This window comes from Epinephelus lanceolatus, chromosome 23 (genome assembly GCF_041903045.1).
Source record: "Epinephelus lanceolatus isolate andai-2023 chromosome 23, ASM4190304v1, whole genome shotgun sequence".
NCBI classification, from domain to species: domain Eukaryota; kingdom Metazoa; phylum Chordata; class Actinopteri; order Perciformes; family Serranidae; genus Epinephelus; species Epinephelus lanceolatus.
Window position 1 is genome coordinate 21,561,944 of NC_135756.1, and position 24,476 is coordinate 21,586,419.

The following is a 24,476-nucleotide window of genomic DNA, read 5'->3' on the forward strand; positions in this document are numbered from 1 at the left end:
TATCAGCAGATGGATGATCGGTATACATGTCTGATCTTTTTTTAATTACAAAAGTTGTACATTGAACTGCACGGGATTTAAATCAAAGTACAATTCTACACTTTGTTGACAGCAGGAAAATAAAAAATAGAGTTCATATGCAGTGAGTTCATTAGTGATACATCCTGCTGTGTTACAGATGACATCTCTTTTCTAATTCCTTTAACACAAAGACGAAAGTTGGAAATCAAACAGAAGACCCCTCTTGTCCCAATGTGGTGTTTGCTTCGTCAACGGATATTACATAGAAAAGTAAAAGTCTTTATGTAACATCATGAACTTGTGGAATCTGCAGCAAAGTTAACCCACAAGAATGTGGATATGTCCAGTTTAATCACAGGAGTCACTTTTCTGGGGCAGCTGGGCAGCTTTCATTCCCATCTTGCGTTCTTGAAAAACTGATGTAGCTGCCATCATGGCTCACTTAACCATGGCCAGATCTTTAAGCGCGTGGCTCCGGTGCTTCTTTGCTTTATATCCAGGCCGCAGAAACTCAATCTTCCTCTTCTTAGCTTCGATTTTGTTCTTGTGCTTCTTGAGTTTTTTCTTCGCTGCGATGTCTGGGTTAGCTACCGCCTGGGAAAACAAGAGACAAACAGAAATTAATTGCTGGGCATAAAAGTGTTGCTTTTGAGCGTGTGCATGTGCTGTGGTGTTCATCATACCTGCATGGCTCTGTGTCGTTTTCGTGCCGCTCGCCTCTGTGAAAACTCCTTCTGGACAGCAGAGAAAGCCAGAGAGAATGTCTCCAGCCCCACCTGTTTCTTCAGCAGCTCGATCAGCTCCTGTGCCAGGTTCTTCAGGGTGGGATCTGGACATAGACAGAGGAAGGGATTACTTGAAGCAAAATCTGACTCCTGCAAGTCTGTACTGCCACTGTGCTGCTGCTGCTGCTGCTGCTGCTGCACAGAGCAGACACTGTTGTGTCCGTCATCTGACTAAATATTGATTTAAAAAAAAAAATAGTAAAACGATGGTGGGGGCCGTGGGCAAGTGGTGTAATCTGTGTTTGCCCGAAACCTATCTAACGCAGGTAACACTGACTACTATGGCAAGCCCATGTCCCATAAGTTAGACCCTGGACAAAGACCCTTGTTAGGCTGTTTAAGACAGCTTAAGAGTAGTCACCTTGATCTGCATAGGTGCTGTCCAGCTCCCTGTACAGAGGAGTGATGATAGTGGTCAGATAGGGGCCGAGTCGTTCCTTCCCAAGGTCCATGGCTATTGCCCCGAGGAACTTAAACACACACGTCCTCTGTGGGAGAGAGTGGAGGGAAAGAAAATGTAATTATCTTACAATTTACATACTATACTGTGCCATTTTATGATATACTATACTATGACTTTCTTATTACATACTATACTATGACATTTTTTATGACATACTATACTATGACATTTAATGACATGCTATACTGTGACTTTTTTATGACATACTATACTATCCAGACTTTTTTTATGACATACTATACTATGACTTTTTTTTATGACATACTATACTATGACATTTTTTATGACATACTATGCTATGACATTTTTTATGACTTACTGTACTATGCAGACTTTTTTATGACATACTATACTATGACATTTTTTATGACATACTATACTATGCAGACTTTTTTATGACATACTATACTATGAATTTTTTGACATACTATACTATGACTGTTTCATGACATACTATACTATCCAGACTTTTTTTTATGACATACTATACTATGACTTTTTTTGACATTCTATACTATGACTTTTTTATGTCATACTATACTATGACTTTTTTGACATTCTATACTATGACTTTTTTATGTCATACTATACTATGACTTTTTTTATGACATACTATACTATGAATTTTTTGACATTCTATACTATGACTTTTTTATGTCATACTATACTATGACTTTTTTGACATTCTATACTATGACTTTTTTATGTCATACTATACTATGACTTTTTTATGACATACTATACTATGAATTTTTTGACATACTATACTATGACATTTTTATGACATACTATGACATTTTTTATGACATACTATACTATGACTTTTTTGACATACTATACTATGACTTTTTTTATGACATACTATACTATGAATTTTTTGACATACTATACTATGACATTTTTATGACATACTATGACATTTTTTATGACATACTATACTATCCAGACTTTTTTTTATGACATACTATACTATGACATTTAATGACATGCTATACTGTGACTTTTTTATGACATACTATACTATGAATTTTTTGACATTCTATACTATGACTTTTTTATGACATACTATACTATGAATTTTTTGACATTCTATACTATGACTTTTTTATGTCATACTATACTATGACTTTTTTGACATTCTATACTATGACTTTTTTATGACATACTATACTATGAATTTTTTGACATTCTATACTATGACTTTTTTATGTCATACTATACTATGACTTTTTTGACATTCTATACTATGACTTTTTTATGACATACTATACTATGAATTTTTTGACATTCTATACTATGACTTTTTTATGACATACTATACTATGAATTTTTTGACATTCTATACTATGACTTTTTTATGACATACTATACTATGACTTTTTTGACATTCTATACTATGACTTTTTTATGTCATACTATACTATGACTTTTTTATGACATACTATACTATGAATTTTTTGACATACTATACTATGACATTTTTATGACATACTATGACATTTTTTATGACATACTATACTATGACTTTTTTGACATACTATACTATGACTTTTTTGACATTCTATACTATGACTTTTTTATGTCATACTATACTATGACTTTTTTTATGACATACTATACTATGAATTTTTTGACATACTATACTATGACATTTTTATGACATACTATGACATTTTTTATGACATACTATACTATCCAGACTTTTTTTTATGACATACTATACTATGACTTTTTTATGACATACTATACTATGACATTTAATGACATGCTATACTGTGACTTTTTTATGACATACTATACTATCCAGACTTTTTTTTTTATGACATACTATACTATGACATTTTTTATGACATACTATACTATGCAGACTTTTTTTATGACATACTATACTATGAATTTTTTGACATACTATACTATGACTTTTTCATGACATTCTATACTATCCAGACTTTTTTTTATGACATACTATACTATGACGTACCTTGAGTGGAACTTTGGGAGTGTATGCTGCTTCTCTCTTGGCCATCAGCGACAGCTTCTTTATCAACCACAGCAGGGAAGGAGGCCGATCATCCTTATCATCTTCATCCTCCTCCTCCTCTTCCTTTTCCTTCTCCATGTCATCTTCTTCCTCCTCTTCTTTCTCCTCCATCTCCTTGTCATCTCCATTCTGCCTCTGTTCCTCTTCCTCTGTCACTCCTTCCTGAGGGGGAGTGACGTCAGACTCGGGGGACAAGAGGTAGATCACCTTGCCGACGAACAGTAGGTTCTTGATCACCTGTGGGCGTAGCGAAACATTCTAGTCAATCAAGTGTCATGTGTGATGTGTATTAAGCTTTGATAGAAATGTGTTTCAGGTGTGTTTTGAAGGAGTTTAGGCACCTGCTCTCCTGACGCTGTGTCTAGGAACTTGGACTGTAGTTGATAGCAGAAAGATAACGCCAACTCTCTCATCTAAATAAAAAAAAATAAGGGAGGGAAAAAATGAGTTCAAACAATGAGAGCAAGACCCAGAAATAAGACCACAGCTAAAAAGTAGGGTACTCACCTTCTTGTCCAGACTGCTGGTGATGAAAGCTGTGGCTGGCAACAGAGGTGAGCCATCACCTTTCTCTCTTCTCCAGACAGCTACCAGCTGCTCCGCCTGATGGGCTGCAAACAGCTGACCAAAAAGCTGTGAGGCAGTCAGCCACACCCAGCAGTGAGGGTACCGCAGGTGGGCTTCAATGTGACCTGCAGGAGAGAAAACAAAACTGAGTGAGTGTGTGTGAAATGTGTGTGTGCGTGAGTGACAGAGAGGTGGTGTGTGTCTGTCCTTTACCCCAGATACGACCGAGTGTGTCCCGAGGCTTGCTGAGCTCCAGCAGGCCGCAGTGTTTGCCCAGTTTGGTAATGAGAGTCAGGAAACTGTACAACAGCCTGTCTGCTCCTCTCTCCTCCTGCTCCTCGTCGATCTGAAAGGCACACCAGAGTTAGGATGCTTCATTTTGCTTGAGTTTCAAAGTTGTGGCCAAAGACAGTGTGAAAGTTTTGCCTCACATCTTCGTAGTTGTCAGGGTTTATCTCTTTCTCCAGCAGAGGCAGCAGGTCGTCCACGCGACGGGCAAACTTCTCCTCCTCCACCTCCACAAACAGGCCGCAAATCTGAGCCCCGAGACGCCGCAGACTGGTCTGAGAGGGCAGAGGGGGACATTGGAGCTTTTAATTAGATCTTATTAAAAATGATGTACTGTATTTTGTTAAATAAAGGCCAGTAGTCAAATACTGGCTATGGGGAAAAAACTAAGAATAATGTACATTTCCATTGCTTTAATTACAAATTCAACAGTACACTTTTATTGTTACCACTTTGTTGTTCTGGATTGTTAATCTAAAATGTTATCATCCTATTTCAGTCACTGTGGCTGCATGTCTGTTCAAATCCTGCCAAACTCAATTTTGTAGTAATGCAATAAGCGCCACAAGATGGCAGTAGCTACATTTGAAGTGCTGCATGAGAGCCCTGCAAATGTTTCACAATAAAAGCTTTTTTATGAAATGAATGATTTATGTCCACTGAAATGCTACAGGGATTTTAATTTAAAGAAGATACAGGAAGAGTTTGTAACAGCATAATAGAGTGGTGCAGAACTGAATTCTAAAACCCAGAAATGACATGGCATTTGTATACTCCTGATTCCCTTGCCTTGAAGTCACTGGGTTTTTAGTCAGTAGCCTGAAATAAGCTCTTGTTAACCACAGACATTAAAAGACTTTCACGTTTTGTTCTACGGTCAAAAAATACATCAGTAAATACCACACTTATGAATTTTGAAGATTTTCTGTGTCTTAAAAAAGGTGGTTGCTATCAAGTGGCTAAATGAGACTACAGAACATCTTCACACTGAACACAGCTACAGCCTTGATGTGGCGGTGACAATAAGTCATGCAGCCATAGTGTAGTTATAGCCTAACGTTAGCTTTTACTTCTGGCGATTGCATTTAGACTTCAAAAATCATGAAAGTGGTGTTCATTTGTGAAGATTATCCCACTGAACAAAATGTAAAATGTAAAAGTATCATTAACTTCTGTTTGCTACAGAGCTTATTTTCTGCAGTAATTCAAATTCCAGTGGGAAAATCCCATTAGCTATTTGAGGAGGGAACCAGGGCGATGCTAACTCCCACATCAGCCTACAAAAAAAATGTCATGGTGGCAGTAGCTCAGCCTATAGGTACTTGGGTTGGGAACCAGAGGGTCACCAGTTCAAGTCCCTGTCCAAACCAAATTGAATGGTTGAATTTGCTCAGCGAGTCAAAAAATCTAAATCTTTCTAGATTTGGGTCTGGATTTCCAGGCTACTTATTAACAACACAGTGAATTAGAACAGCCTCTCTGGTACCCTCTGCAGTTGCGGTAAGTAAAGGCCTCATTCACTATTTGAAAATTAATGCCAAGACTCTGAAAAATACCAAAGTAATCACAAGAACTGTAACAGGGTGTCTATAGGTGTCAGACAATTGAATTTTTGGACAAATCATGTTTTACTTATTTCAGCATCGCAGGCAAGAAGTATATATGTGGTCCTGTGCAGAAGAGTTATGTAGGAATATGGTTATTAGAGTGAGTTAAGGCAATCGGGTAACTGCAAGTATGAAATAAAATTACGGTATTATAGTTTTTTTAAGATTTGGAACATAAGAAATGTGGACTTTTACATAGAAAGGCTTCACTCATTTTCACAAAAAAATAAAAAAAATGGATAAATGAAATTTGATAAATGTTTGTAGCAGTTAAGACCTCACAAATTCAAATTTAAGACTAGTTAATGACTTTAAAGGCCTTATTGTTGTAACACTGAATTTAAGACACTTTAAGATTTTTTAAGGACCTGTAGACACCCCGTGTAAGCACACAAAAATGAAACAAATATTGCAAAAATACTAAAAACTCTAATGTTAAAATAACAAAAAAAGCATCTGATTTCTCTTTTGGGTAAAGGTGTGTGAGTGTGTGCACCTTCTCTGCAGTCAGCCAGGTGTTAACGAGGGAGAATAGGGAGTTCTTATGGTTCACGTCCAGCTTGGTCAGCAGGGCCTTGATGGTCATGGCGGCCATTTTCTTACACCGTGCTGAGTTATCGTTGACCACAACCAGGGTCAGCGGGGCAAAAAACAATCCACTATACTTCAACAGCAGGTTCTGAGCAGAAAATGATAAAGTCAAAAAACAGCAACGGTAAAATGTGTTGGCTTTTGCACTGAAGCTGGTGGTCAGGGATTATCACAATATTGAGATTTTAGAGTGTTGGACTGATGATTATGGATTATATGTGGGTACCCTGGGTGATGATGCCGTCATATGCATGCAGTGTTTTTTTGTACTAACCTGAGGGAATGTCTGGATGATATAGGCCAGCATCTCCAGCACAGACTCCCTGCCTGTGTCGTGGTCATAGTGCAGCTGGGCCACCACAAAGTCCAGGTGCTCTCTCAGCTTCTTCCCCAGTGGGTAGTCCAGCAGGTATTTTAGATAGATCTGCAAAACATGAACACCAAATATTTTTGTCTTACTGTGCGAAACAGAGGAGAAATATATAGCTGGTCTTTTTCTTCTGTGCGAGTACCTGTCGACAGTGGATTCTGATCATAGCGTTGCTGCCAGTGACAGAAAGCTTGGCCACTTTTTTCATCACCTCCTCCATCTCTGGAACAATGAGCTTCCTGGACAGAATCGCCTGCAGGAGACGGATAGAAAAACAGACACACATATAAGAACAACTGTTTCTCTGTCATGATACTTTCATGTTTTTTACATTTTTATCTTTTTTTTGCAAAGCACCACAAGCACTCAGGTCAGCATCTGACTGGTTACCTTCAGCAGGCCGAAGGCGGTGGCCTGGCGAGACTGGTCATAGATGTCCTCCTCAGCGTATCCCAGCAGCACCTGCAGCTGTGTCTCTGAGATCTGGTTGCTTTTGACGTTCTTCACCAGTATGGTGATGGCCTAAGAGACACACAGACAGACAGAATGAACATCATAAATCAATGCAGCAGTTTTACCTTCATTTTTAAAATTTGGTTTCTTCAATCCAGGACGTTTGCATGACTTTTTATTATATTATTATTTATTAGAGCAGCTCCATGACCTAAAAATGTATGTATGTAAAAATGTGTGGTTAGGTGTATTTATTATTTGCCGAACCTTGAAGCAGTTCTGCACAAGGTGGTAGTTCTCTCCGCGGGCGGCTCCAGCCTTAGAGTAATCCTTCAGCAGGACAAAGAGCTGCTTGGTCAGCTGGTTGGCGTTCTGCTCCACGGCTGGCAGAGGGAACTTTAACAGCCAAGTGAATGCAATCAGAGCCTCTGTGATCACCTGGGAGAGAGGGGAGACAGAAGAAGAGGGTGTTAGTTATAGATATAATATCAGAGATGAGAATGGGTTTAATCGAGGGCGGATAATGGTACCCATGTGACCATAAAATGCTGGTACCTTGACGTGCATGGAGTCGAGGCAGTCGAGCAGCAGCAGCACGAAAGGATCCAGCATCTCCAGAGCTGAGGCCTCTGATGATGTCACTTTGGATTTCTTCAGACTCAGGTGGAGCAGCTGAGAAACAGACAGACATGCATGATGGTTAATGCTTCAGAAAAAGACAAATCTACATTGTTGTATCTGAGCATGTGGAGTGTTTCATTGTGCACCTTGAGGCCAGCGTCCACCAGGATGTGCATGTTGGTGCGGCTGCTGACCGGAGCTTTCTGACCTCCTCTCTTTGGAGTTGGAGGCAGGAGCAGGCAGCTGGGAGGGGGCAGTCTGGGGTCTGGGGGAGGCTTAGCTGATGCTTTCTCTCTACAGATACACACACGTATATACAGAGTCATACATGGTGATAAATGAGCATAAAATTGATTTACTGTATATTGATGTGAGCTTGTGTATGAGTGTACCGGTCTCTCTTGGTGAGCAGCGGCAGACTCTCGCTGACCAGGCCGTGGCACAGCAGCAAGATATCCTGAGAGGTCATGCCCTCGTTGACGAGCAGACCCAGGACCAGCCGACGCAGCACGGCACCCACTCGGTTACACACCTTCAGACTGCATGATGTCTCCAGGATCTGAAAACCAAAGTCAATGCTTTATTATCAAGACACTTATTTGTTTTAGTTTAATATATTTTAAGTGTTGTGTAGTTTTTAATCAATCCCCCTCTCACCTCCTTCAGTGGCAGAATAAACCTGGTGACACTCTCCTTGCTGCAGAAGCGGGCCAGCAGCTCATAGGAGTCCATGCTCTTGCTGTGCCGGGCCTCCATCAGCTTGGAGACGATCCCCTTCACCTCCTTCTCCTCTGCAACAGGCCCGAACAACTCGTTGTTGAAGATCTGGCAGACAAGGAAGAAGGAAGAGGAGATAAGATCATCGCAAATGATGTCCAAAAAACAAAGGAGCCAAGGTGGATTTTTGGTGTGAAGCATTCTTACATCAAGGAGCATGTTCATGCATGGGTCCAAGTCGCCACTCTTTAGTGTCGGACTGAGGACTGACAGCAGCTGGTACACAGTGAACGTTAGCACGTGGACCTGGGAAGAGGGGAGCACAGAAAAACAGGCATATTATTTTAAAGATATCCCTGACATGCTCTCGTGGTTGCGTCCATGTGTGCACGCCTACCTGGTAGCCTTTGACCAGGACTCCCTGCATCTCTTTGAGCAAGTACTGCAGGAACCTGCTGCCTAACGTCTCCACGATCTTCACCAGGGTTCCCCTCGCCACGTCACGGATCTCCTGGAAGCGGTTCCTCAGCAGCACACACACCTTGATCAGGATCCTGGATGACACACACAAATATTTACCAACAAAAGACAAAATATGCATATCAGTAAATGTTGCAACTTTGATCAAAAACTGCCTGCATCTTAAAGGGACAGTTCACTCAAAAATCAAAAAGACAGCTTTTCCCCTTTCATGAAGTGCAATGTCTCTTTCCAGAAATCATGACACGTTTACTCACAATAATCCACAGACATTGTTGTGAGCAGTTTCATATAGGAACTATTTTCGTTCTAAACAGTAGCACTGCGCAGAAGGTAGCTTGCATACCCAGGCAGGTTGGCCTCCATGATGTGCGGCGGCAGAGTCTGCATCAGTTTGACCATGGCGAAAGCTATCGGTATCCTCACCACCTCCTCATCCTTCACCTCCTTTGACTTCACCGCCTTGTGCTCATCGTCACGCTTTATCTAGACGACACACACACACACACTTTCACATTTATACTGCTGTTTAGAAATTTCAGAACTGATTTAGACTGCACATGTGTGTGTGCATCATACCTTTGCATTGAGACACTTGTGCAGGCGAGGCAGCACGCTGTTATTAACAGTCGTGTGGATGGCACTGATCAGAGACTCCAGCTCCTCTGTGCTCTGTGGCAGCCCGCTGGCTACGGCGGTGGGTTTAGGAGCCGCTGGCCCTTTGGCGTCCACGGTGGCTGCCTCCTTGGAGGCCACATCCTTTTCTCCACTTGTGGTGTCCGTTTCCATGGGAACTTCAGATGGAGCAGTCTCACTGTCTACCTCCATTGCCTCCTCCTCGTCATCGCTTGCTTCTGATTCGTCGGCTGCTGCTTGCTCCTCGTCATCTACATCGACTGCAACACTCTCGGCTTGATAAAGATATTTAAAATGATTTAATATGACATTTTGAAATTATATGCATTATGAAATCATGGGAAATGGGATGAGTCAATCACCCTCTCTGGCCTTGGCAGCCTCCATTTCTCTGCTGAGGGTCTGATGGTCAAAATGGAAAGACTCCAGGACTGTGACCAGCAAACTGGAGTTATAATGGTACAACACGAGGAAGCACAGGACAGAAGAAAGGACTATTTTAGTACAGAAGGCACAAGACACTGATGAATCATATTAAAGTTCCATGAAAGCAATGGTTAAAAAATGGTTATTAAGGGTGATTTATGATCCAACTCCACCTGACAGCCAGTTTCTGCTCAGCCTGTGCCGTCTGCAGGATGTGTATGAAGTGTTTCAGGTAGTAGAGGTACTTCGACCAGGTCAGCTTGCGGCACACCGCGCCCACCACCTCCACTGACGCTGATATCATGTTCTCGTGCTGCAGTGTGTGAGAAGCAGAGGGGTCAGACACACAAACAAAACACAGGGACTGTTCTCTCAGTGTTTTAAGTGTACGGCTAAGTTACTTTGAGCATCTTCTCATCCAACAGAGCCGTCAAGGCGTACGGCATGATGTAATTCTGGAGCGAACGAGGTGTCATCACCACCTGGCCCTCGGTCAGCTGCTTGGCCAGCTTCCTCAGGGCACGACCCCGACGGTGGATCTAAACAAAGAATAACCACACATATGTCAGTTTGTGGATCGGGTATAGAGAGAGATCAGAGATGGGAGTGAGTTCTCCTGGTTTGTCTCTTACCTGGATGTGCTTCATGTGCTCAAAGAAGTCAGACTCGAGGTCGTTGTAGTTGGTGAGCTGCACCAGGTCTCTGAACTCTTTCTTGGTGGGAAAGGTCTTCACCAGGTGGGCCAGCACGGTGGTGTATTCATGCTGCACACTCTGGTAACAGCAAAGAGGAGAGGAAAAGTTGTATGACGAGCTTATCCAGAATCAGTGTATTACATACAGCCACGGAAGCGAGGACAAGGGCAGCAGCAAAAATATTTTATATCCATACCTCTTACAATACCACTTCAAAAAAATCCAGACTATCCCTTAACTCTTGAAACAGCTGGTGTGTTTAGAAATAAGAGGAAAGATGTGTGTTCCTACATCTGTCTTGCTGCGAAGCCCCTTGTGCACAGCGTCCAGGATGGTGTGTTGCACGATGTCCTTGTAGAGCTGTTCTCCAGCCCCGACCGCCACGAGCTGGGTGATCACTGCAGACAGACACAAGGTGGCGTTGTCCCCTAGCGACATGTCCCCAATCTGGAAGGTAAGGGAGAGAGGAAATTAATCAAAGCTATTAAAGTAGTAAAGTAGTATTACTTTAGACAGTGTATCTGTATGACATATCTGCTAACCTCATAGGTGTGGAAGCAGTTGTGCATGATGGTGCTGATGTAGTCCAGGTCCAGAGTCGTCATCTCCTTGACTCGCCTGGTGGCTTCTTGGAAACCCGTGAGACGCACGTCAAAGTAGATCTCATCCAAGTGTCGACTGTCGAATGCGTTAAGCTGCAGGGCGAAACAGTGAGTGTTTTCTTTATGTTGACAGACACAAGTGATTAGTGTCCAGACCTCTAGAGGAGTTGTATTAATAATCCAAGAAAACATGTCTGATCTTCCAAGTAAATGTATAAATGATAACATAATATTTAAGGTGAATGTAATGAATGATCTTACCTTTGTTGCTAAATCAGTAATGTATGCAAGTGAAGGCTCCAGATCTGACAGAGTCTGAAAGCAGAAACACATAAAAGTAAGTAAGACTAATTGTTTTTTAAAAGTAATGATTCAAGACAAAGTAAAACTTTCTGTGATATTCAACATACATTCATTTTTAATCCATTAACACCAACAGCAGGTGACAACTGGAAAAACATAATATTTTGTTTGGTTCTCTGCTGTACCTGGAAGACATTAGTGAGGGCCTGCCTGGGCAGCTTGTTGTGGATGACGGAGAAGAGTTTGCTGAGCGGCCGCAGGAAGGCGGAGGGCTGTGCACACTGTCGCAACAGGTTCTGCACTGTGGCCAGGATGTCGATTTCTGTCTCCTGAAAGAAACACACATCAAGGTCATTTATGGGCTGCATCAACAGTCTATTAAAAAGACAACTTGGTCCAAATACAATTTCTTTGTCCTGAATTGAGCCTCCAGGGACATATGGCTCCTCTGGATGTCTTCACCTCACTAGAACTGTGTGTACAGCAGGTTTTTTTGTATGAAACAGTCAAATAATAAGTTGCGAGGCTTACTTGAGGATTGTTGCCTTTCTGGAGGTAGGGCAGCAACAGGCTGATGAGCACCGAGCTGTGCTCTTTGTCGCTCACAAATCGACTGACCCTGACGGAGATAAAGACATGCAGAAAAAATGTGTTTTTACACTTTTATACTGTCAGTCAGAAAAACTATTGTGAATGTTCTCATCGAAATAAAACACTAACTTGGAGAGGATGTTGAGCTCTTTGGCCACCTGGGCCCTGAACTTCTTCTTCTTGAGTCTGTCGGTGTTGCGTACGACTCCGCTGAGGTACTGCAGCAGGGTGGATATGTGAGGCAGCAGCACTCTGGAGCCCTGCCGTAACGAGTCTGGAGGATATGACAACATGCACATTTAAGTTTGTACAGTGGAGTTAGAAGACTGTTACAGAGATATTGCAGATAAAACAAGGCAAACTCTGCTGACCTGCAGCAATAAGAGCGCCCTCTTTGGGCTGTGGGAACACACAGCCATTGACGCTCAGCTCTGTCTCAGCCTCCGAGGCCACAAAGTCCTCAGTGGTTGCTAGGGATTCAGCTATGTCCATTACCATGGCGACGGTCACTGGGGAAGCGTTCTTAGCTGAGAGGAGGGCGAAGACGTTTAGGAGGACATCACACTCTGGCTGGTTTGGCTTCTGTTTGGCCAAGAGGGGGAAGTACCTGAGACAAAAAACAATGTATTTATTTCACCTCACTTTGGATGACAACAACTATTGACCGGTAAAAATGTTCTGATAGATAGATGAGAAAGAGAGGAGGACACTAACCTGGCATTTTTGCACCACAGGTGGATGAGTTTCAGCAGAGGGGTCGGGGAGTAAGGGCTCTCTGTGGGGAGGCGACACACCTGCACAAAGAGAAGCCAGAAATGTACGGACACTAAAAAAAAAAAAATAAAAAAAAACCATAGAAAAATAATAACACGAGTTTTTAACAACACGTACCTGAGGCCAGACCACAGCCTGAAAGACAGCGTTCAGCTCGTCTTCGCTGAAGCTGTAGGAGTCGAAGCCGTCAAAAAAGTCCTGGATCCTCAGGATGCCGAGTCGCCTGAGGTTCTTCAGAGGACTGATGCAACCTGCACGTAGCTGCAGACAACAGAGGAAGAATTCAACATCAAGAAACCAGGACACTGTGTTTTTTGGTTTGTATCTCTATATGTATAAGTATAATACCGTACCAAATGCTAAGTATACATTCTGTCTTTTTAACTAGGTAAGCAGTTGTGATTGGCCCAATATGGTGGACTGGAAATCTGTATGAACAGGAAGTGGATCAGCTGCATCTGCCAGAGCAAATACAACACGAGCATGCAGATTCATAAGGTTTCCAGGCCACTAAATCTGTATCCTGATTACCTGGTTCCTTTTGTCCAACAGGGTGGACACAGAGGCGGTGACACACAGCAGGATCTGCAGCATCTTGGGCAGGTAGCTTTGGATGAGGTGGCCCAGCTTGTGGATCACCACGTTGATGATGTTCAGTAGGCTGTGCTGACGGCCCAGCGGCAGGACAGCGCCCATGTCTGTGTCAGCTACAGCTTTCTCCACTGCTGCCAGACAGGAATCTGAGGACACAAAGATTGATGAGGGACTCTACTGTTAGAGTGTGTTTTACATCTGACTCTCAGGGAAGGGTCAGCTCAGAAGAGTGTTAGAGAAAGCTGAGTTATGCATAACCTATGATTGCAACCTAATTACAACCAAACACAAGGACATGACACATGACACATTTATGACAGAGAAAATCTTTTATTTCCTGCCACAGACGTGTCTTACCTTGGCTGTGATGGCTGACAGGCTCCAGCAGCAGGTCCATGAATATTCCCAGCTCCTCTGCTTGGCAACCTGCCAGGAAACGCAGGATAATGGAAGAGCGGGAGGTGGCGCTCGCCTTCCCCTGAAACTTGCTGCCTGCTTTACTGCGCAGACGGCCGAACAGGATCCTGTGTCATAAACAGCAAACACATATATCAAAGTTGGCCTACTGTAGCTTTTGTGGGCAAACTAATTAAAATCAGGAAGTAAAAAAATGACTCTCATAATTAGACATATCCATTCATTGTGCCATCAGTTATGTTTGAACGTGTATACTGTTCCCACAGGGCATCTCGGGCCGTGTCTGAAGCTTTCTAAATGACTAGAAGATGTTGCAATGAAGCAGCCAGCAGCAGAGGAAAAGGCTGATTCCTAGCAAACCACCGGATAAATGACACACAGAGCTAATATTATAAAAAACAAAAATCAACGATGGAAGTGTGGCAGACAGACCGGCTAGGGACAAAGAATCTGCAAAAGCACATTCCTCTTGTTTAAAAGCCCGCTGCTGCTGTCCGGCAGATGAAAAGCAGTTTAACTATGAACTGTCTTATTAGCTAATATGTAACCCATGGGTGCTGCTTTATAGCTCAATAAAAAAAATATTCTCAAAATGAGTGAAGTGTTTTTTAGTAAGTCATAAAAACAGTTTCACAGTTTGGGAACTTATTAACTCTCTTGTTGGGAGTTAAAATGAAAGATAGATACCACTCTGTTTGTCCATTAAATATGAAGCTCTAGCCAGGAGACGTTAGCTTAGCTTAGCTTAGCTTAGCTTAGCGAAAAGAATGGCAACAGGGCAACAGCTAAACTACCTGTCTAGAGTTTTAAAAAATCCTTTAGAGGTGCTGGTAGGCAAACTTTTTCTTAACTTTGAATAGAGCTTAGCTAATGGTTTTCTCCCTGCATTCAGGCAGTATGCTATGCTAAGCTAACCAGCAGTAGCCTAGCAAATAACCCCCCATAAAGCACGACAACTTGTCGTTTTCACACTTTCGTTTTTGTATGGATTAAACATTGAAGCTATAGCGTGGTAGTTGGTGAGCTTTAGAGGTGCTGGATAGTGGAGTTTGTTAACTTTGGACAAGAGCTAGGCTAGCTGTTTCCCACTGTTTCCAGTCTTTATGCTAAGACAAGCTAACTGTACAGACATGAGACTCTCAACAAGAAAGCAAACGAACGTATTACCCAAAAATGTCAAATAACTCTTTTAAAGTAATACTTCATCTGCAGAATGAAGAAGATAACTTTGTTTTTCTCACATGCCTCCACAGTGAATGAAGAATCCAAAAAAAGGCAATATTCTTCATCAATGGAAGTAATAAGGGTCTGCGTTCATTCATTTATTCATTCATTTTTTGTAACCGCTTATCCTGTTAGGGGTCACAGAGTTGCTGGAGCCTATCCCAGCTGACATTGGGCGAGAGGCAGGGTACACCCTGGACAGGTCGCCAGACTATCACAGGGCTGACACATAGAGACAGACAACCATTCACACTCACATTCACACCTACGGGCAATTTAGAGTCACCAGTTAACCTGCATGTCTTTGGACTGTGGGAGGAAGCTAGAGTACCCTGATATTGTTTTTCTGTTGTTAAATGTGGACTCTGTTTACTTAAATTCATTCTGAAAGTTAGGTCTTTTTGGATTCTCCGTTCACCTTGGAGGCATGTGAGAAAGACTAAGATTTCTTCATGGATTCAGGGTAACACGCAGTGAGTAAGGCAGCTAACCAAAACAAATCTGCAACATAAAACATACTCTGCAACACATTCACACATACCTCATGAGAAGTGGGATGAGTCTGACCCTGTGTGAAGCATCAACTACTCCCGTCTCCTCAGATATGTTGAAGTGGACGATCTCCTCTTTGAAGTGTTTGTCGTCCAGCAGCCTCTCGAGATTCTCCCTGAATACACACGTAAATACAAAGGTCAAAACACACCGACCCTGCAGCTTGTAGTGGTTCAGTGTCTTGTACAAAGACTCATTTTTAAGGCAAACAGTCTAATTTGAGAAAAAGAAACTCCTAACAGCCCATAATGTGGCCTCATAAACATACGATATGTGTATTTGATAAACAGCATATGAATCTGTATCACATGCTCTGTCAGTGTGCTGAAACCAGGTCAGTGTTACAGCCTGATCCCAAACAAAGAGTCACACAATCATCTGTAATGCAAAACCCGCTCAGAAACACACATCTGTCTGCAGGTAGGCTGGAGGTACAGTAAATGGATCGCTTGCTAACAGACAGCAGAAGGCATGATGTCAGGTGGAGTCAGCACTGAGGTGGAAGTTAACATTCCTCTGCCTGAAACCTTAGAGGGCGGAGGAAGACAGCGCTGATTCCTATCGACGACGCTCACAATGACCCCATTGAGGGAAAGGAAGAATGGGAGATTGTTGCTTTACGAGAAACATTACTGTAAATGTGTTTTTCCTGTCCATCACTTTAAGTGGTTAAGGTAGTGTTCTTACTTGTATGGCACTATGTTGGAGTCTTTGTACGTGAGGACACATTCCAGTGCTGCTCGCTGGATCTGCTGGTCCTGATGGCAGAGCAACTGGAAACAGACACAGACAGGAACATAACATACTGGTGTTATATACTAAAAAACCTCCAAATCTCTTTTTATGCTTTCTGATGTTAATAATGTTTTAAGACAAGGTTAGGGTTACCTGATGATAGAGCTCACTGAGGCTGCTCTCCAGGTAGAGAGCGCGAGGGTTGGTGAATTTGGCGAATACCTTCAGATGGGCAATCAGCTGTCTGTAGGGAAAAGGTGATTCCCACACAGGGTTTAAATTATGCTTGTCCCTTTAATGACTACCACAGGGCAGATGGAGACAACATTCAGTGTGATTCTGATGTCTTACTTAGCAGCAGCCCTCCTTGGAAGAGCCTTCCTCTGTTGTTTGCCTCCCTCCTCTGCCTCCTGCTCCTCTTCCTCTCTCTCCTCTTCTTCCTCCACAGCCATCCCAGACTCCTCTGGGGCAGCGTCACTCACCTTCCTCAGGTCCTGAGTGGGTGCCACCAGCAGGTCGGCGGGGTAAAACTCATTTCTGACAACAAGAGAAACATCAGTGTCAGACACATTTGTAGTCTTTCATCATACCTGAAAAATGATCGGTAAGACAAAACACTCTTCAAACACTGACCTGACGAAGCGGAGCAGCAGAGGGCTCAGCTCGCGGCTGCGTGGCTCCACTCTTTCGGGAAACTGGGTCATGCAGCGCCACAGCAGACTGCGGAAGTTGGGGAAATCTGTCCTATCGTTGGGGTCAGAGGTCGACTTCAGCTGCTCTAGGAACAGCACCCCAACATCACCGCTTTCAATGACATCGCAGCCCGGCTCGCCCTGAAGACCCGGCTCTTCCTCTTCATCATCCTCGGCGTTCTCCTGCAATTCTTTTTCTGTGACATGCAGAGAGGACGCTCTATGTTTGTCACGTTTCCTTTGTATATTTGCCCTAGCAGCTCACTCAGCCCCTCCAGGATGTTGCAATATTGTGATCGCAATAATAAATGATAATACGGCAAATCCCTCAACACAAGTTTAATGTGACTATTTAAAAATGGATAAAATCTCAGGTCATTGTAGAGCTGCGTGCAGCATTTTGATTTGTTCAGCCACTTCTTGCCCGTCAGACTGCTGCTGCAGGAGTGTGAGTGCTGCACCTTGGACAGAGTCACACACAGACAGGGCTAAGCGTTAGCATCACAAGGCTAATGTTACCCAGCTGTAATTAACAGGTTTAACAACAGATTTGAGCCATTTTGGAGTTAGTGTGAGATTGTTGGGCCTGTTTAACGGCGTGGTGTCGGATGTATACTGCTGCTGCTGCTGCTGCTGTGTTAGCTCACAGGGCAGAAAGAGCAAGACAAAGGCAGCTCATGGAGATGGACCTTCAGCGCTGCATCAAACAGCAACTATTTTTGCAATTTTCACTTGCCCCCACAATTTCATTGCGATATAACGCCTTAAACCATTGCAACATGCTTTGCATTTTTTTTTTAGAAAAGCTGGTATGATATTTCAGGTCACAAAAAAGCCTGTGAAATCCTGGAGGGACTGAATCATACACCAAAGCTGTGGCTCCCAGCATTTAAAATCTGACTTAAACAAAGAATCTACACGTGACTGCAGTCAGTCTTACCAGCCAGCCCTGCCACCATCTCCAGATGTTCATGGTAGACCCTCCAGAAGTCCTTGTTGTCCATCCCTCTGGCATGGCTCCTGTGAGGAGGAAAGAGAGTCATTTATTCCATATAAATCCAGCAGACATCTCAACATGTTGAATATTTGTAATATTTATTGAAGCAATTCAGACAAGGTTTGTTTTTTTCACCAGTTAGGCCTGTTAGCATTGTTAATATTTCTAAGTTAAAATCAATGTCGTCAAAGAAACAGAAAAATGCTTAGAAACGTCCACCTTATATGAAATGTGCACAGCTGACGAAAAGCAAATGACTTCGTGAACCAAAATGTTATAAGTGTGTGGATTTCAGCTGAATTCATTTTGCGGGGATCAGTTTATACTCACACGAGAAGTTCAATAACTGCGTCCCACAGTGGCCTGAAGTTGACGAACAGCATGGCGATGAGGTAACGCAGAGGCACCTGGAAGACAACCAGTATCTATTACATTTATACACGGAAATCCAGACACAAGAATAAATGATCAATATCAAAAAGACGAAATAGCCAGTAGTGCGTCTTCTGTACCTGCTGGAAGGTGCCAGGCGGCCCCTGAGGCAGGCTGCGCTGCACCAGGTCCTGTCTCAGCTTGCGGAGGTGAAGCAGCTTCTCCCTGTATTCCTGCACTGACGCTGGCACCAGCTCGGCCTGCAGGCAAACTGCAAACACCGGTTGGACCTCCACGTTTTCCTCACCCTGGAGAAGGGCAGACACTCACACAAATAAATAAATGAGCTTACTGCTCCCTGGAGTTTTGTGAGAACATGAACGCACAGTCGTACCTCAGTCTGTGGAGGGAGCTCTGCCTCGAACTGAGAGAGGATCCTCAGAGTCAGCAAACGGATCTGAGAGAGAAAACAATTCACATGTTTATATTCTTCAGACTCTTAGGTGACCCTTCTTAATAATGAGGAATCTTTTTAAGTTCCTGCTGCAGACACACCTTGGAGATGTTAGAGGAGAGGTTGGCGTGCAGCATCTGGTGGAGCTCCAGCAGTGCACTGTGGGACAGGTGCTCTGAAACGCCGCTGAGTGACAGGCGGGTGTAGTACAAGTCTCCTAGCAGCAGGGCAGACAGGTCTGTAGGAAATTTCCTGTAACAATGATACACGTGATGGATCTGAGTTAAACCCTTTAGTAGAAGTGAGAAAGGTGTTTCCTATCTGAGGCAATAAACTGAGGCTTTTTCCACCAGAGACATACGGATGGATGTGTTTTAAGATCAGTAAGTTGTAGGTTTCTTCATATTTACCCAGTCATTATCAGTCTGGTGTGAGATGAACTGACACACACACAAACACAAACACAAACACGTGGTATTTACCGTAGGATTGAGTTGATCTTGTCCACAGTGACCAGTGAGAGAAGCTGGGCAGAGCCGTCCAGAGTGAGGAGGCAGCTCAGGGCCTGTCTGGCTACAAATAGACCAGCTGCAGGGTGGAGAAGTGGTGATGGGACAGAAGGGCTTCACGTCAGTCCTGAGAGCAGCAAAACTTCATACACAATTCAAAATCTTGGTTCTACTTTCATGCTTGTTTTGGAAAGATTTAAGGGGACTTCTTTGGAGGAATTCAAACCTTCCTCTATTTAAACGCTATTGATGATCATGAAATATATACAACTTCAATACATGCTTTTTAGGGATGTGTGATGTTGGATTTTTCACCGATATCCAATATGCCGATACGTAACAACTCATTTGACTGATAACCGATACCAATATCGATATATCCTCTTTGTCTCCAGCTAATTTTAGTGATCAAGTCTTTGCTATTAATGCTCCTGACACATTTCATACACTGTGACCTTAAAGAAAGGAAAAAGCAAACCTTTTCCCAGTGTGTCCGTCTCAATCTCACACAGGAGGTGGTTTAAGAAAGCAGTCACAGCGGGAACAACACTAGCTGGAGCAATGGGCCTGAAAAATTAAAAATGAAAAAAACAAAAACAAAAACAAAAATACAATAGATCAGTATAATAAATATAATACATCAGTCAGACCTTTCAGCAATGCATGCACGCAAGTGAGTGAATGAGGAAGCAAGCATCACCTGTTCCTGCTGTAATATCACATTATCTTCTTCTATCTTTTTCCCCATTAAAATCTTAATTAATCTTATCTTATTAACAGAGTTTTTAATGAGGCAAATGCAGTTTCAAAAATGGGATTCGCTTATCAAGATCTGCCTCATAAATTTCACTGTCCTAAATGAAAAATCCACTTCTCGGGCTCTTCCTGTTTGGAATACATCTCTCAAAGAAGAAACTCTGTGACTAGTAGGAGCCCTGAGGACAGTAGCACAGTGTGTGGTGTGTGTGTGTGTGTGTGTGTGTGTTACCTAAGGTGTGGCAGAAGCACCAGGGCGGACCAAGGCAGTGACAGGTTGGTGATGGACTGGTTCTGCTCCTCGGGAAATTGGATCAGCGACAGCACCAGCTCTGGCACTGCAGGCTGCTCTGATGTTGCACTGCTGGCCTCCTTACTGCTGAACACTCTGCTCCAAGAGAAAAACAAAATTATCTTATGTAAAACAATACACTTTCAAAGTCACCTCGATTTTATTTGATGAAGCTAAAATATGTGATGTACTGCAGTATCTCACCCTGCGGTCTGTCCAGTGAAGAGCAGTGGGTAGGTTTCAAAGGCCATGGAGCCGTCTGTGGGGGGCGGGGCTTTGGCGAGGATCAGACTGACCAGCACATCCAGCCCACAGTGGCGAGACAGAGGATCGCCGCAGCCAAACAACCCGGCGGTGAAGAGCAACAGGCTGGGCAGGAAGAGCTGGAGGAGAGGGAGAGAGGTATAGGTTAGTGTCAAAGACTTGTAGCTCAACAGAGAACCAGAACCAGAGGAAAATACTTGACGCATCATTCCAGTGACGACTCACCTGCTCAAACTGTTTCATAGTGAACATCTCCTTGGTGAACTCCAGGATCAGATCTTGTCCCACTGTGCTGCCAAACACCTTGTGAAGATGACAGAGTCAGAGAGGCACATGTATATACACAAACCTTTCTTTTCCTTACATATAAATACTGACATCCTGCACATGAACAAAACACTTACCTTTTGGACTGTGTCCTGGATGAGTGCTTTGGGCAGAGAAATGTTCTCCCCGAGGAGCAGAGAGGAAGTGATCTGGAGGAGCAGACGGGAACAGGAAGCCGACAGAGACGAGCTCTGAATCAGCCGCAACACCGTCTGCAGGCATGAGAAAATAAAATGATGAAAACCTCCACTAGAAGATGCCATTTTGATTTTAAGGAGTTTTTTGTATGTAGCAGAATCACATAAATCAGCATCCTCCTTTTACCTGGCAGACAGCCTCTGGTTTGGTGACCTTAGCTCCGTCCTTGTGAGACACCAGGGTGTGGAGAATGAACAGCAGCCTCTCAAGCTGCTCTGTCGCCTGCTCCGCCTCTTCTCCTTTTGCCTCCATGATGCCCAGGACCTCCACCACACTGACCTGTACGCAGGAACACACCACCATCAGACACAAGGCAGAGAACTTAATGCTCTGTCTAAAAGTGTCAAGCTCCAATTCATGGCCTGTAGGCCATTCTAGTATTTCCAGCAAATGTGCCGGCACTGCAACCACGAGAGGTCTTTGAGCATACAGTCATGAATGCACATGCAAAATATTAGGCTGATTGGTCCAGTAGTTTGTGAGATAAGCTGCGGTAACACCGACACACACACACAATCACACAATCGCCTCCAGGCTTACACTGAAGGTAAAACAAGTCACCTGTAAGGACTCCCACAAAACCAGGAAGTGTTCTCTATCAATGTGATTGGCTGCAGCCTGGGCCATGTGATCCAGAGCGTCCCTGACAGTGTCCCACGGCAGAGAGACTCCTGGGTTGGTTGAAGGTCCGAGTTTACGCAAAGCTACAGGGAGAGCCTGGTGAGATAGGTGAAGAGAAACAGAGAGACAACAGATTTTCAGTTTGATGATTTTACTGGAAACACTTCAGAACTTTAAATGAAAACTCTGTCCATCACAGAGCGAGGACTCTGCGCATAGCATCGCCCACTTCCTGTGAAAAGAAACTCACATTTGCAGCGCAGGAGTGGAACATGTTTCGGACCCCTTTGCACATTTCAAACAACAGCTGACCTGCTCCCTCTGCCTTGTCGGGGTGCTGCTGCAGGTCTGAAAACACATGACTCAGCAGGGCGTCAAGATCTGGAACCTGTGTTACACAACGACACATCATTGAAATCAAAAACGCCGACACTAAAATACTGCTCAACACAAAAATGTGCTAGAAAGGCTAATGTTTGACATCTGCTCACACAAATAACTCACCTTCCTCATCAGAAAAGAGAAGCTCTCTGCTGCAAACTTGCGGATGTGCTCTTTCTTGTGCTCCAACAGTGCACTGTATAAACTATGGAGTGAAAAGAGGTATTAATATCACCCTAAAGTGATGTGCACGCTTCACCTTTCACTCCAAGAACACAGAGTCTGATTCCATCTTTCCTCACCTGTAGATGTTGGTCATGTCCTTCACCATGACCCTCCATAGGTACTTGTAGAGGTAGGAGAGACAGGTGAAAGCCCACTCCAGCACTTCTGTGTCCTTGGTGTCCAGCAGCGAGGTGATCAGAACGAAGAAGTCGGGGAAGTGGGGGTAGAAGTCAGTCTGTAGGTCTCTGGCCAGCTGCACCACCAGGCTGTAGGAAGAGACGGAGGAGAGATACAGTAAGTGCAGCTCAGCTCAGCTCGTAATTCCACAGTTTTTTCAGTACACAAAATGGCACTTACTCCAGCAGTGGCTGATAGGCCAGACTGTCCTTGACAGCCAGGTGCTTTTTGAGACACTCTACAATCGTCTTCTGATGGAAAACCAGCATATTGAATGACTGGCTCTGGTTGGACACCTCTTTTAGAAATGTAGCTGTGGAGGAAAGATTTTACACTGGTTACAAACACACAGCATCTTTCTTTGTGTTTAGTGATAACCAAACTAAATTTGTGTCTACAGGTAGCAAGTTGTGTGGTATTTCTACATACTGAAATGCTCCGTCAAGTTGAGGTCTCTCCATTTTGTCAGTCCTTCACAGAAGTATGTTTCTACGTCCTGCGTAAGGAGCAAACAAGTCAGTCAGATGCAAACCATATAAATGTGAGGAACCATTTTGTTGTCACATTCACTGACTGTACAAACCTCTGCATAAGATCCAGTCCTGTCTATACGGTGGATGACATCTATGTTGACATTGGCAAGTCTTTCAGCAAAAGTGAGAAACTGAAAGAGACATATATAAAGGGTTTATGATCTGCTAGAGCTGTGAGACAACCAGTCTACACATGATTTTGACGTGATATGGGACTTCAGGTCATATGACATGTTTCCATAATTTATTAAACAGTGCAGTCTAAGTTAAATAAAATTTAATCCCTCTGCTTGTTTGGTCATAACCTGCATATAAAACACGACAAACGTTCACTCTACAGTTGTGTTTTTATCCCCTGAGTCTCTGTTAGCATGCTGCACAAAGTTTGGACTCTCACCCTGTAGGTGTTCTCAGATTTGTGATACGAAGACTTGGATTTAATCTTCATCTTCGCCTCGTTGCTTGACACGTTATTATTTGTATTCCGAAGCTCGTCGTGTGATTTAAATGACTCATGAAACCTAAAGTTTGCTTCTTCGCTTAACTAAAACTGTTTACACACACGCCGACACTAGGGAGCAGCCATGTTGGGCAATGCATTGTGGGAAAAGTTTTACTCCGCGTGGTGAGCGAAGAGAAGCGTAGAGCAGAGAGAGAAATCTTGCTTCCTTTCCGCCTTCGTTTGAGGTCTCACGCCTGCCTGCTTCCGGCTTCGTTTATATTCGTTAAGCTATACCTACGGGCCATATAAGAGCATGAAGCTAAATACCATGTTTGAATACGGTAAAAATAAAACAACAATAAGACGTATTTTTTTCAGTATTTCACTTTCTACGTATCGCTATGGCTCTTGTGATTAATACAAGATTTGTTACCAACAGCGCCATTTTAAGCTAGCTTCTCAGTTGTCTTTTGGAGGAATACCTTAGACTTAGCTAATTAAATTTGAAAAACTCTGTTATTTTGTTGTTAATAAACATCTGCAGTAAATGTCATATGAGTATTTGACTTTATTCAACAATACAATGTACAAAAAAGTCAGGTGGACGACAATACAGGAGAGCTGAAAACAAAGTGCAGTGAAAGGTGAACAAAAATGGACAGGAAATAATTTTGATATCAATA

At 43.1% G+C, this 24,476-nt stretch overlaps 1 protein-coding gene across 1 annotated transcript; it reads right to left on the reverse strand.

The window, feature by feature from the left end:
- Positions 1 to 23: 23 nt before the first annotated feature.
- Positions 24 to 23,943, reverse strand: utp20 (UTP20 small subunit processome component). The gene is made up of 61 exons (XM_033614841.2): positions 23,749 to 23,943; positions 23,402 to 23,482; positions 23,248 to 23,314; positions 22,999 to 23,131; positions 22,719 to 22,907; positions 22,540 to 22,621; positions 22,286 to 22,423; positions 21,976 to 22,131; positions 21,541 to 21,693; positions 21,294 to 21,428; positions 21,115 to 21,192; positions 20,830 to 21,008; positions 20,566 to 20,721; positions 20,056 to 20,144; positions 19,551 to 19,656; positions 19,170 to 19,320; positions 19,009 to 19,071; positions 18,755 to 18,922; positions 18,573 to 18,649; positions 18,186 to 18,265; positions 17,187 to 17,442; positions 16,905 to 17,090; positions 16,707 to 16,797; positions 16,506 to 16,591; positions 15,808 to 15,933; positions 13,983 to 14,149; positions 13,563 to 13,771; positions 13,149 to 13,292; positions 12,972 to 13,051; positions 12,629 to 12,864; positions 12,387 to 12,531; positions 12,198 to 12,285; positions 11,852 to 11,995; positions 11,625 to 11,678; positions 11,304 to 11,456; positions 11,053 to 11,208; positions 10,699 to 10,839; positions 10,468 to 10,605; positions 10,240 to 10,379; positions 10,003 to 10,085; positions 9,584 to 9,915; positions 9,351 to 9,490; positions 8,922 to 9,078; positions 8,732 to 8,830; positions 8,465 to 8,632; positions 8,200 to 8,366; positions 7,954 to 8,101; positions 7,742 to 7,858; positions 7,454 to 7,624; positions 7,124 to 7,255; positions 6,876 to 6,986; positions 6,638 to 6,787; positions 6,269 to 6,451; positions 4,309 to 4,440; positions 4,091 to 4,223; positions 3,818 to 4,002; positions 3,652 to 3,723; positions 3,251 to 3,547; positions 1,168 to 1,294; positions 705 to 850; positions 24 to 615 (listed from the first exon to the last, which is right to left on the reverse strand). Exons 1-61 carry the CDS (start codon positions 23,797 to 23,799, stop codon positions 460 to 462), a joined length of 8,478 nt encoding a protein of 2,825 aa, XP_033470732.1. The 5' UTR covers positions 23,800 to 23,943; the 3' UTR covers positions 24 to 459.
- Between the last annotated feature and the right edge of the window lie 533 nt (positions 23,944 to 24,476).